Source organism: Aplysia californica, unplaced genomic scaffold (assembly GCF_000002075.1).
Source record: "Aplysia californica isolate F4 #8 unplaced genomic scaffold, AplCal3.0 scaffold00180, whole genome shotgun sequence".
NCBI classification, from domain to species: domain Eukaryota; kingdom Metazoa; phylum Mollusca; class Gastropoda; order Aplysiida; family Aplysiidae; genus Aplysia; species Aplysia californica.
The window spans coordinates 1009924-1024602 of record NW_004797450.1 but is presented as its reverse complement, the minus strand read 5'-3'; the positions used below and the strand labels follow the sequence as shown (position 1 = coordinate 1024602).

General features: G+C 38.8%; 1 protein-coding gene across 1 annotated transcript in view; it reads right to left on the bottom strand.

Moving 5' to 3' along the window:
- Positions 1-2380: 2380 nt before the first annotated feature.
- The window catches only part of LOC101859638 (glutaryl-CoA dehydrogenase, mitochondrial), a 12997-nt gene continuing 698 nt past the window's right edge, over positions 2381-14679 (bottom strand). The window contains exons 2-11 of the mRNA XM_005098349.1: positions 12187-12225; positions 10630-10764; positions 9571-9694; positions 8840-8949; positions 8167-8296; positions 7451-7673; positions 6519-6622; positions 5680-5805; positions 5249-5409; positions 2381-4106 (exon numbers count right to left, since the gene is read on the bottom strand). Of these exons, the coding sequence (XP_005098406.1) occupies positions 4036-4106; positions 5249-5409; positions 5680-5805; positions 6519-6622; positions 7451-7673; positions 8167-8296; positions 8840-8949; positions 9571-9694; positions 10630-10764; positions 12187-12225 (1223 nt within the window). The 3' untranslated portion in view covers positions 2381-4035. The remainder of the gene's footprint in view (positions 4107-5248; positions 5410-5679; positions 5806-6518; positions 6623-7450; positions 7674-8166; positions 8297-8839; positions 8950-9570; positions 9695-10629; positions 10765-12186; positions 12226-14679) is intronic.

Genomic DNA, 14679 nt, shown 5'->3' with positions numbered 1-14679 from the left:
ATCCGAGCCCGGGTCCATAAGATTGCAAGTCCGTTATTCTAATACGGGGGTGCCCATTTCACGGTTGGGATCGGTGGGTCGGGCCGATCGCCCGACTCGGTCACCTGAAAACAATCGCCCGACTCGTCACCTTAAAAACAAAATGCGTTTGTTATCAGGCGGCGAGTGGGCCGATCGCCCCCAACCCAGCCCGACCCGGTCCCACCCCTAATGGGCACCCTGGATAACCTCTAAACTATCGACGGCACTCTTTTCATCATCATGTCTCAGATCTGAAACAGACTTCGACAATCATGGTTCTCATTCATTTCTCCGTTCGCATGTTCTAAATAAGTATATTGTTATTATTATTATTATTATTATTAGTGTCATTGTTGTTGTTATTATTATTATTATCGTTATTATTATAATAATAATTATTATTATTATCCCAGCGTGTTAGTGGTCCCCGTTGCCCATCTGTTCAGATCAGCTAAAGTAGATAACAGTAATACATTGATTAGTTCGGACTTCAAGTATCCAATTTTTTTACAGCAGTTCTGAATATAGATCTTAGCTCTCCAAAATGACTTATACTGTGTCAACGTTGACTTACTTAATTATAGATTTGAATAAATTATCATAATCAAAGCCTTGAAGCCTCCACTCATAACATGGTGGGGACATTAACATAGTAATTGAAATCACAAAAGGATCAAGCTTAAATAGTTTTGTTTTGTTGGTTTTTGTAAAGTGTTTTACGGCGCTCGCAACTGCATAAGGTCATATGAGCGCACGGGACACACCTAATATTTTCAGTTGGTAGGAAATTTTGAATTTTGCCCGGGTGGCGGCCGAAGCCTACTCTTATCGATTTTAGACCACCAAGGGATCTTTAACGTGCGCAACTTGCACACGGGACCTCCGAGATTTTTCGCCCTTGTCCGAGACGGCTAGGTGTAGATCTTTCCTATCAGAAGATCAGGGGTGTGGCAGAAAGACAGCAGTAAGGAGGAGCCAAGGAGTAGCAGTAGAAAGGCTGCAGAAAGAGTCAGGAGCCCAGAGGAGAGGGCAAAGGAGGTGAGGGGGTGGGGGCAGAAAGTGGAAATGAAAGCAGACAACAGAACATTGCAAGAGAGCAGGAAAGGAGGTGAAAGGAGACAATTTTAGAGAAGAAAATTTTTTGGTCGCTACCCGGATTCGAACCCGGGACCTTTGAATGAGAAGCCAACACCTTAACCTCTAGGCCACGAGAGCCCCCCAAATAGAGTTTTACGGCACTTGCAACACAAATAGGTCATACAAGTGCGAAGATTAGAGATGTTAGATCTAGTGTTACTAGAGCATTACATACAAAAGAAAAGGAGGAGAGATTTATAAGGATGAAATATGTTTGCATTGACAGGAAAGAAGCTGACAAATAAATAAAGTCAAACTGGCACACAAACATTTCGAATTATAATTGGTGATCAAGACAAGTGGTTTAAGGCCAGGTACAGAAAATTACCTATGACTTTGATGTTCCTACGGACTGTATGCTGTGAGCAAAAACATCATCACAGTTTTTGTTACTTGGACTGAAAATGGGAACTGCTAAACATGCATTTCTTATGCCTTTGAAATGTTTGTTTTAGTTTTATGTCAGAAAACAACAGCTGGAAAGTAATACTATTTGAATCAATTGATCAATCAAAATGCTAAACTCGTTATTCCGACTGCTCAGTTTAGTATAATACTGTCATATGTCACTTTTCCCAATGGTCTATGGAGGAGTCTTACTAACTAATCTGTCAATACATACACTTATTGTTTTGAAATTGAAAGCACAAGCAACAGAAATATGTGAACGGATACACCCAGATTCCAGATCATATTTTGAAAAACCGCGAGGATTACTTGCTTCTGTGAAGTAACAGTTACGCTTTTCATCATTCCTTTAAAATGGAAGAAGTGAGCTCAATTCCTCAAAGGCGTCCCCCCCCCCCCCTCCCAATAACTCTGCTTGTCTGCAAGGAAGTGGTTTCCTGCTCAGTGCGGGTGAGTCCTAACTAAAAGCCCCCCTTCATAACGATCTAAAATGAGTTGGACATTTTTGTAGTTTAGTTTTAGTAAGAGTTTTTCAGCACTTGCAACACAAATTAGTACATATAAGTGTTGAAGATTTGAGGTGTTACTATAGAGTAACATATATAGAAAAGAAGTAGGATAGATAATAGATATTTGATAGAAAAGAAAGAGCAAATCACGCTAGAACACCCACCAACCAAACACTGTGTTGAAGAGGGTGTAAAACACTTAAAACCCATCTACAAAGCACCCAGATTGTAAATTGCCAGTTGCTGATAGGGATATTCAACATAAGGAAGTAATATTAAATAAATGTAAGAAAACATTCCGGCACTTACTATTTACAAATCATTTTATTTGTCAACAACATTATCGGCATGTATACCCTTATCAAATGCTTCTGAATAAGAATTTCATTTCATGATAACAATTACCAGCACTTTCAAGAATGGTCCTTTTAAAATATTTTAAATTCCCAAAACAATAGCAAACACAAGGTTAACAGGATTTCAGGAACTCCCCTCTACACGGTCTCTACAAAAAGAAACAAAAAAACCCAAAACAACAACAACCGCTCTAAAGTCTCAGCAATTTAAACCCCCTCCCCCCCCCCTGTCAACAAGCACTAAAGATACAAGTCTCCAGAAGTGTATAAATTTCTCAAGAATACTCATTAAATGCCAAAAGCTTTGATCCTCCTTTACAACCATAAAATGAAAGTATCTTCATTTTGAAAAATACAGAGGAAAAAAGGAAACACATTTTTTAACAAGGTGTAAGCGCTTGAACATAAACCACAACTAGTCTAAATGACTAGACAGAAAAACAAAACTATCAAACCAATAATCAATTATCATCGAAAGTTTTTTTCACCAATACATTCACATACCCGGTTTTTTTCCCCACCTCACTATTGTTCTTTCTGCATTAAGAAGAAAACTGTCTTTAGAATGGTTCAAGAGCAGAGGAAGTTTTTTTTTTCACACACAGGTATTTGTTACCTCTGAAAACATTGCACAGTACAAACAAAAAAATCTACTGGGGCCGTTTTTTTTTCACCGACACAAAAAACAACAAGCGATATGCTAGGAAGAAAAACCTCCACATATGTCTTATGATGTGCATCCCAAGAAATGTGTAAGTCTGTAATAGTGCGATGATTCCATGGACAATAAAATAGGACAAAAAGTCATCGTCACTGCCTTTCTCATCCTGAATCAGGGTGCAGGACACTGAAAGACCCTTTCCCCCTGGATTTTTTTTATCCACAAGAGAAAGTAGTTCTCCACAATATTTCCAGGTAGAAAGACATTATAAAGAGAAACATGTTCCTTTCAAATTCTATGATAATACAAACAAGTGCACATCCTACTAATAGAGACAGCAAAAAATAGGATGCTCAACAACCTCATCCCATTCTAAAATTAAAAATGCACAGAATCAAAGGCAAACACTACCTCCCTTCTCCACAAATCTCCAATACAATTGAGAAAAAAGATAAAAAGCCACAACCCGTAACGGCAAGCCAACTTTCAATGTCAAAACGAGCCAGCCAGTACAAAAAGACCAACTGAGAACCAGTTCAAGTAAATTCACCAGCACAGGTATCTTCAGTGAAAGCAAGCTCCTTTAACTCCTAGTACATGGCAGGCTATTTCTCCTCTGTACCCAGCCTATTTTGTCTTTAAAATTTTCAGCATCACAAACTTACCAGTAGCACCACTCCTGTTTAACCTATTTCCATAGAATGAACACCAAACTGAGTAGATCTGAATGACTGGAGCATAAAACATATAGACTGTTTTTTGATAACAACAACTGACTGGAGTTTGGTATAATTTGTTACAATTGTTGTAAATAACCGAGCGATGATGCGAACTGGCTAAACTGGCATGCCACATACTAAGAGTTAATTCCTCTCTATTTAAGTAGCTTTTTATCAGCAGAGTATCCTTCCAGAAATGAAAGTCTTGTTGTGTGTGTCCAGCATCAGTCGCTTGTGAAAGCCTGCAGACCAGTGATAGCTCTTCCAAGGATCAGGGCGTGAATGTCATGCGTACCTACACAAAACAACAACAAAAAAACAACCCAACTTCATTTACTTCACAAAAGCATTGTTCATAGTACATTGTAACAAGATAAATTTGAGTAAAGTGAAGCATACTGATTCAATAACTTACAGGAATAGTCATTTAGTGCAGGGAAAAATTACGACAGTGACAGACAGACAAACAGAAAGAACAGCGGGAAAGAAAAGTAGGCCTACCAATGACAACCTGCTCACACATACACACACACACACACACAAACACACACACACACACACACACACACACACACACACACACACACACACACACATACAAAAATTCAGATACTCCACAGAAGCACTGGTCATGGTAACAGGGTAAGTGTGAGTACAGAAAAGCACATTGATACATTAACGGTCATTTAGCGAAGGGAAAAGGTATGGCAGACAAACAGCAAGACCACAGAGAAAGAAAAGTAGGACCACAAGTGGCACCCTACGACCTACTGCTCAGCAAAGTATATAAAATTATAAATGAAAACCTTGAAAGAAAATGAAGCAAACTTATTAGGCATTATAATAGATCAAAAAGAAAAAAAAGACATGGCGAAGCAGAAAACAATAATTCAAATATGTTGAAACATCACAACTCTTCATTTTTGTTTTGCAGGGTGTTTAGAAATTTTATACCCTCAAAATTACAACAAGAATACCAATTCTCAACTTGCAACTTTCGTTACTGTAATTTTGAATCCAGAGCCACAAACGAGCTGTGCACTCATGTCAATCATGAAAACTGAAAAATCTCCTCACACTTGAAACGAAAAGTACCGAAACTTACCACCCTCAAATAAGAAAAATCTTCAATGAAAGAAAATCTTCAAGAAAAAAGTACAAATGAATTCGTCTCCCTTGATTATAAGAAAAAGAAAAAGAAAAGTAACAGAGTGTATTATATCACATGTACATTAGAATATTAAATCTACAATGCAACAATTTTTAAATTTTGCATTGTCTTTTTTTCAACGATTTGTTTAACATCACTGTCAACCTAGTTTAGTCAGAGAAATTTTGGGTTATTCATTGCATGAGTCTTGTATTACAGTACAACTGCCATCTCCCTCTCCCCCCCTTACCTGAACCCACCCACCAACACTGTCCCAGTTTGTTTACCTTCGTAAGTGTTGACAGCCTCCAAATTCATCACATGCCTGATCACGTGATATTCATCTGAGACTCCGTTCCCTCCCAGGATATCTCTGGCACTGCGGGCGATGTCTAGAGACTTCCCACAGTTGTTCCTCTTCAGGACAGAGATCATTTCGGGTGTCGCCCTGGACGTACAATGAGAAGGGGATATTTTCATGAAGAATGTATCAACGACTTACGCAATTTACTCATTATACTCCTTTCTCTCTCTCTCTCTCACAATCTCTCTCTTTGCCTCCATCATTCTCCATCTTTCTTTCTCTCTCACTCCACCCCTTCTCTATCTTTATCTTACAATCATTCACTCCCCATCTCTCTCTTTCTTTTTCTGGCTCAACAGGTGTATGGTACACCCCCAAAAATACATCAAAAAGTTAACAACAAGTACAACTCACATTCCCTCATCCTTGAGACGTCCGACCTGCAAGCAGCCAAACAAGCCAAGAGAGATTTCTGTCAGCATGTCTGCAAACTTTTTCTGAATTAGTTGTGTCTTGGCCAGAGGTTTGCCAAACTGAATTCTGAGAACGAAACATCAAGATGAAAATAGTACATATCCATAATTGTATCAGTTTGTCTGTTTGAGTAGAAATTATAAGCATATTGACGAAATAATGATCACTTTGTGCTGGGAAAAAGTAAGATAGATACAGAAATAATAGAGGAAAAGAAAAAAGTGGAACCTACCAGAACCAGCTTCCAACCCCCCTGTGCTGTTGTCAAAAAGCAACGGTTTTTTCCAAACATTGCCCTCGTGTTTGAGCCCATTGCCTGAACTTACTTCACATGCTTTGTGGGTAGGGCCTGCAAGGCCAAATCAGAAGGGAGTACTTTGTTTCCCTGATCATTGCAGTTGTCTTTCATCTCTACACCCGAACTTCATTATAATTGGTGTGGTAACAACGCAATGGAGCGTTATGTCACGAGAGGAGAACTAGGTCAGAGATGGAAAGCTATAAGTTATGGACAGGATCAACGTAGATCTGTTTTGAGAGTCGCAACCAGATATGCGAAAATGGCACGACTCCAGCCATAGTGACTGGTCTTCAAGGTTAACCACTTTTTACTCGCAATAAACCCACCAAGGGGTCATGTCAGTATATCTTAAAGTAAAGGAAGATTATTTTACTGATTGCGGGTCTGACCATGATGCCAAATGAATTTGTCCCATGTTGAATCGATTAAGACCCTTTTTACCTTAGATCTGACATATAAACGTATTCTGAGCACTCACCTGTCTAGGGAGTATTGCCTGGCAGTTTCCAAGCAGAACTCAGCAGCTCCAAGACTCCCCCATGCGATACCGAAGCGAGCGTTGTTGAGACAACCAAAAGGGCCCTGATCAATGACAAACACAAAATTGAAAAAATTGAAAAAATTCCTCCAAAATACACAGCTACTTGTTCAAGATAATCACTCGCACAAACACCTACTTCCCACAAAAAATTATTATGATGGCATTGTCCAGGGCTGTCCACCTGTCGAAAAACAAACGCTTTTCTTTTCATGTCAATGGATGACCATCTTGGACAGTCACTATTGTAAACTGGAGGAAATAAAATGTCTATTATATAAATATTCAAAGCTGAAATAACTTAATGACAAACCACTTCCACCTTTTGCGTCAAACCCACTCTCTGAAAGGGAGCCGGCAAACGAATGCAACAAACACTAAGGACAATAAGTGAACTTTTTTATTTTCTAAGATTGTCTTTTCAGAGTTACAGGGAAAAACCCCCCATTTAATTTCACAGGTCATTCTTGAGCAAATTTACTCACAACTACAATTCCAAATAATAATCTAAATGCAGGTGTTTATATGCCACCACTGCAAACTACATCAGAACACCCACCAACCACCCATGGACAAAGGGTCCACATTTTTAGACAAGCTGAATTTTCCACAAAATGTCTCACCATCAAGAAGTCAGATAAGACTGGAACATTTTGATAGCCTTATGCCGTGTCCATTGTAATTGTATGTGGTTTGTTGAAATTTGTCAGCACACAAAACAAAACAAAACTACAAACAACTCTCTTCTGATTTAAATGATGAGAGAAGACACTAAACTTAGCCCTCACAACAGTTTTAGAATAAAAAAAAAAAGAATCAACCTTATATTTTTCAAGTCTCACATTTAGACCACAACATAATCAATTTCTTACCGCTAATCCTTGAACATTCGGCAACAAGTTCTCCTCCGGAATCTCCACATCCTCCATGACAATAGACCCTGTGACGCTCGCTCTCAGCGAAAACTTCCCCTCTATTTTGGGACAAGACAAACCCTTGGTTCCCTTTTCGATGAGGAAACCTCGGATCCGGTTGTTGTCTACATCTGACTTGGCCCAAACAACGACTAGGTCAGCGATGGGCGAGTTGGTGATCCTGAAAAGATAGCGGTAATGGCATAATTAGATGCAAGTTTTCCACCAACATTGACAATGTTTACAAAATTTCGGAGGTAGACTGCTTTGAACTTTACTGTCAGAGCTAACCAGATCAGGTGTGAGTGGAATACTATATCCCAGCAGAGAGATGGAAATACTTGACAAAATATCTTTGCAACAAGGGAATTCTTCTCCTCCTTCCTGTTTGATGACCAAAATTAGATTGCCTCTACCTTAAAACTAATGGGGGGGTGAGGGAGAACATTGTAATGAATTGTGCAGTTTTGTTTTGTTTTGTGTGCTGACAAATTTCAACAAACCACATACAATTACAATGGACACGGCATAAGGCTATCAAAATGTTCCAGTCTTATCTGACTTCTTGATGGTGAGACATTTTGTGGAAAATTCAGCTTACAATGATCTAGCACAAATTTGATCCAATCTTATCAGTTTACAGAATGTATACTCAATCAAACAAGAACGCTTACCAAGTCTTGGCTCCGTTCAGTGTGTAGGTCTTTTTATCAGCATTGTATTTGGCATTGGTCTCCATACCACTTGGGTTGCTGCCGTGGTTCGGCTCTGTCAGGCCAAAAGCCCCAATCAGCTCTCCTCGTGCTGAAAAAAACCGAAAACAATCCAAACAACCAAAGTTAACTCCATTGTGCCAGTATTAACTCTATGAAAGGTTTTAGTGGCTGTAAATTCAGGACATCAAACTGACATCTCTTGAAAGAATCACACTGTATGTTTTCTTTTCTGTAAGATATTCTCATGGTCCTAATATAATTGCATAAAAGTCAGTTTTGTAGCTCTGAGAAAATTTCTTTTTTACAGTGCTGACCTACACTAACTTATGACTTTAGAAAAGGGGAAAATGTCTCAATAACTGGAAATATAGTACACAAATCAAAATCCTACTATGCTGAGGATACTATATACAAGTAATAGACATTTTTATCACACCAATACTGGAAATCTAAAAAAGGCCGTTGTTTTATGACCATAAAAATATCTTGAAAAATGGATACTGCAAATTTGTACAATGAAAAGCCTTCAACATCTTCACAGCATTAGACTGCAGGTTTGTATAATGAATGGTGTTTTAAATCTTGAAGGCATGAGTCTACAGGTTCATAAAATAAAAAGTCCATATCTTACCTAACTTGGGAATGTATTTCTGTTTCTGCTCTTCCGTTCCATAAGCAAATATCGGCCACATGACCAAACTGGACTGGACACTCATAGCAGACCTGTACGCACTGTCCACTCTGAAAACATTGTAGATTATGTTTAGTTTTAGTTTTAGTAGAGATTTTACGGCGTTCGCAACTGCATAAGGTCATAGGAGCGCCAGAAGATTAGAGGTGTTACAAGAGAGTAACAAACATAAAAAAGAAAAAGGGGAGATTAGGATGACAGATGTTCGATAGGAAAGAAGAAGCAAACCACACCACAGCACCCGCCAACCACCCATGTAGATAATGTACCAGGTATATAAATGTTTGCCATAAATAGAAACATTGTATGTCTATGACATACAAAAAACCCCAGTGGCATCTTCAAACAACATTTTAAAAACCACAGGAGAAAAGGGAGGCACACTCTGTCTGAACAATGGAAAAAAGGAAACTTACTTAAGCCAATATTAAAATTTAAAAAATCTGCCCTGTGTAGTTTGAGACTGTGCAAAGAGAAGATTATCAACACTAAAACTGTCATTTAAAGCTTGGGAGCAGCAAAACTGTCAGACAGAAATAAGAAAGGGTACATTAAAAAGTAGGACCAACCAGTAGCACCCTATGACCATCCGTCAGTCTGATTTTCTCTTGAAAGAAAATAAGAGCTTTTAAAATGTAAATATAAAATATGTTTCCATCTTTCTTACTCACCTTTCAAGCTCTCTTGTGATGAGACCGTAGCCCACAGAGGAAAGCCCAGCACAGCCGTAGCCTGTGATGGTTGGGCCTAGAACTCCCAACTCTCCCATCTCACGCATTATGTTCAGGTCAAACTCTGAGGAGTTTAGTTTTTCCGTTTTAGGAAGAGTTTTACAGCATTTGTAGCACCATTATGTCATATAAGTGCTGAAGATTAGAGGTGTTACTATAGAATAATATACAGAGAAAAGGAGGAGGAGAGATAAAGAGATAAGATGTCTGACAGGAAAGAAAGAGTTAACCACACCAGAACACCCGCCAACCATCGTAACTCTACGGAGTAAAAATATAAAAAGTTATTAATTGTAAAGTTTTACACCCACAAGGCCAAGGTATAAATCATTTACAAGGTACGCTGCTTTGACCTTGCTTTTCAAGGTCAATTTAAGTTTACTGGATTTGAACTCACGCATTCGTCTGCGAGAACAAAGACTAAACAGTTTCACCAAAGGCATTGGTAACATTGAAATAAAAAAGGAATGCTTCAGAAAAGTGTAAAAGTGCAACGGTCCAAGTTAAAACAGAATGAGAAGCTTTCACAAATGAAAGGAAAAGCCTTTATTCATTTCAGAGGAAAACTTGGCTCACAATGGCGAAAGAGAAGAAGTAGTTGACAAAGTAAAAAAAGAAAACTTCCCCACTCAAGAATTGACCTCACATCATCTGTGTGAGATGGGGAAGAGGTTAACTGTTACATCACAGATGCTGGTAAGTCTGTTACAGAAATGTAAGATATATAGAGATATTCATATGAAGGATGATAGCCCAATCTCTATCTAGAAACCTTCGTCCCTCAAAAATAACTAGGGCCTACTAACTAAAACCGAGTTCTTAAAGGGGGTTAAAAGTTTGAGTTTGTTGTTTGTTCATTTGAGTAAAGCGTTGTAGTGTTAAGAAAAAAATTGACAGACAGACAGGAATGACAGAGATAAAATAAAGAAGCAGGAGGACCTATTAGTGGCATAAAATTTAAGCAAACTCTAAAAAAAAAACGCAACTCAATGAACTTACTTTCATGCCTGTTGCCTTCCAGAATCCTGGGCATAAGCTTGTCTTGGCAGTAGGCTCGAAATTGATCTCTGACAATGATCTCCTCTTCTGTGAGGCAACTCTCCAGGTTGAAGGCATCTCTCCAGTCAAACACAGCTGCCAAACAGATACGGGGGAGGGTTATGGTGGGTAAATAATTCCTCACAAATGAATATTTTATTAATATAGATCATATTAAATAAAATACCGTATCTGCCAGAATTGGTCTCATTGGCTCTGACAGAACCCACAAATGATTATAAACCTTATTTCTTCCAATTCTCTTTAAGAAATATTCTCCTCGTCAGACATGGATGGACAAACTACTATAAATAATATAGGCCCTATATTTAATTATTATGATTATAATATAAGCACACGCACATATACAGTGGAGTCCACTTATAATGAGTCCTGAAAAAATGAGAAGTCTGTTATAAAAACACTATTCCAAAACCCCCTTTTTCCCCCTTCTTTATCTTTGTAAATAAAATACTGCTACAGTGCAATCAGACAAACATGTGAGTCGGTTATAACGGAATATTGCTTCTGCTGTGCACAGCGCATATAGGCCAGTTATACATAAAACCTCGCCAGTTGAGAATTTTGTTGGTTATCTAACGAAACCAATGACCTTACAACTCCTTGAGCGAAACAAAGAATGAGAGAGCCCACGGGTGCCAACAATGAAGGCTGGAGGGTATGGCATGCGCAGACAAGCAGAACGCATCGCGTGATAGGCCAGCCTAATCTAGATTATCTAGGCCTACAATGCCTCTCCCTTCTCTGATGCGGGGATGGAAATCACAGTGCTGTGATGGATGGAGCGAATGTGTGACGTGCGCAAGCAGACAGAACGCACTACACGGAGTTGTGTGGTGGGATGGGGAACAACACAGCGGGTGAGTTAGCCTAGAGCCCTTTCTTTCTGAACGCCAACGCCAAGCTGTCAACATCGCTAGAAAAAGAAACCTGATTCAATTTTTGATTAATAAAATTAAGACCAAGAACAAAATCATCATCAGGGGAGATAACAAAGAGAAATATACAGAACACCAAACTCATAAAGTAGGCCTACTTCATTATTTCCCTTGAATTTATTACTGAATCCCTTATAACTAGAATCCTGCTATACTATAAGGGACATTATGCACTAGTCCCCTCCCTCTCGTTTTAACAGGATTCCACTGTAAAAACATGCAAGTAAATTGTGGAGTTATTTCTTCTGAAACATAACGTTATAATTATGCTTCTGTGTGAGTGTGTGTGTGTGTGTGTGTGTGCGTGTGTGTGTGTGTGTGTGTGTGTGTGTGTGTGTGTGTTTGTATGAGAGCGCGTATGTGTGTGAGAGCCTGAGTGTGCATTTGGGGGGAGGGGGGCAAGATGAAGCAACAAGAGGGGGACAGAGAGAAAGAGACTTGTTAGTGCAAATTGCTGTTAGTGCAGAAAGTCTATATATATTTATTTTCCAAATCATATATATGTATTTATAAGTACATAAGATGCAACTTGGTATATTATAGATGTCAAAAAACTTACGTGCGTTTTTTCCTTTTGGCTTGTCTTCCTGCTGGGACTCTATTGCATTTAGTAAAGGAAAACAAAAGTTTGTGGACAGAAATTTTCCTTTAGTTACATCTCAGTAAAGAGGAGTAGGGCCTACATAGACAAAATAGATAGATAGTTGTCAAGGAAAAGTAAGACAGACAGAAGCAATAGAAGGAAATTCAAAATAAAGTAGGACCTACATGTGGCACCTTCCAACCAATTGTTCAATTTTTTTTCAAAGGACTTTGGATCATCATCTCTTGCCAGTTACACCAGTAAAAAGTAAAGTTGTTCCTGCATCCAATCCGGACATTGGGGATTGCCTTGTTAGCGAGACAACTTCCTGGGCCTTCGGCATACCAGTACTAGAAGCTTTTGCTTGATCTCAAATACACAACAAAATGTGATTCTCATGAGAAAATCAAAATACTCTTTTCAAATCTGTAAACTTCGGCCAAAATCTTGAGGAGTCCACTCACTGTCACTTTGAGAAGAGAAACCTCATAATATATTTTACCAATGAAGTAAAAATGATCTGACCTTTCAAGTTTGCTGCCTCACATGGCATAAGGTGCAGACACACTGGATTCTATTTCTGTTGCGCTTTCACCTTAATGAACCCGCCGTTCGTCACCTGAGAAAACGAGAACGGCTCTATGTTTCAATATCAGCACTACACTACGTCATGTTTTCCGTCCAGTTTCAATACAGAGATGAGCTTGACTTTCTGTCGAGAATAAACCACTAAAGGCTACACTAAAATTTTCCGTTTCCTTTCCGGCAGAAAGTGAAAGCAGAGTCCTTACATTGCATTACATGATTTTTATGCAATCAAGATGGAAGCACCCATTGCTGTGGTGGAAAAACGGCAAGCTCTGTATGACAAAACAGAAGACAATTATTCCAATTAATAGAATTATAAACAAGCGATGGAAAGAAATTTGCGATGAGCTGGCAATTGATGATTTCACTCTTTAAACCCCATCGGACACTGGGATGTTTTAGTATAGGTTTTACGGCCCTCGCAACTGCATAAGGTCATATGACTCATGAGCGCCAAGGGGTGGATGTCAATAGAGAAGTCCTTACAGGGAATCAGACTTACTCTGCTCACCTCTCCAGCTTCAACAGCAAAAAGTCTGCTTCGACTATCAAGGCACCCCGGAAATAGTGGGTCACGAGATTGTGACAAACATACAAAAGTAGAGGAAAATGACAATAGTAAGGATTAAGAAAGAAAAAGCAGCAGTTCCCTGTTGCAGATCAGGCACAGCTATGAGCGTGACATTGATGAATCAGCCCATTTATAATTCTACTGTGCATGAACGAGAAATTCTTATGCCCCCCCTTTTGGAATGGTCTAAAGACACTTCAATCAGTGGCACCGCCCCGGGGGTGGACGCTGGGAGCTCCGGTGGTAATAACCCAGTTTCTCATCGGACACAGGGAGCGTCTGATACTAGTGACAACTGTTTCGTTTTATTTATTGCTAGCTTTTGCTTGCTTTTCGAAATATTCTTGAACCAAGTTTTTTTGGGTAAAATATTTGTTTCCACCATTTAGAAGTTGGAGGCAATCTTTTGAGGTTATAAATGAGACATAGTGCACCAGGTTTAGATGGCTATCTATAGAAAAAACTCCAGGAAACGGTGGAAAAAACTCAGGGATTAAAAAGAGTCAAGTAACATTAAATATCAATTATTAAAAACTGAACATCTTTATCAAAGGATCTCTTTCTCTCTCCCTTGCTACATAATATTTCGTTTATTTTACCCTTGCACAAAATCAGCAACAAACAGAAAAGAAAGCTTTTGTAAACGAAAAAACAAACCAACAAAACAATACAAAAAAAAACCTTTTTACAGCAACCCACCCCCCTTTTTAAAAAGAAAACAAAAACCCTTTTGAATTAGCCTTACAGCAGTCTAAAGTCAGAGATCAGCCCTGGTTTCGACCTCAGAAGAGAATGATAATTTGCTTTTTTCATTTTGATCAGTCCTGCCTAAGACGGCCACATGTATATTACCACTTTTCTCCTTGACATGGGGGAGGCCATTTTACACAGAGGTTTGACTGTATTTAATTTCATAAAGCCGTTTGTTTTAGTAGAGGTTTTACGGCGCTCGCAACTGCATTAAGTCATAAGAGCGCCAGAAGATTAGAGGTGTCACAAGAGAGCAACAAACATAAAAAAGAAGAAGGGGAGAAAAAGATGATAGTTGTTTGATAGGAAAGAAGAAGCATAAAGCGTGTCTGAAACAAACCGAATACAAAACGAATAGCATCCGGTTTATTTTCATCAAGCTTTTTATGTCTGGGATGTAAGAACTAAAGAAGCGAAACTGAAATTATAGCATCCAGTGTGTCTTCACTTTGCTTTAGCTATAGTCTTTCATACTACTTCATCAGTTCAAATCTCTTTTAAAAATATAAATAAAATAGGGCCTACTACAAAAACCCAGTTTCAGAGAGAGAGAGAGAGAG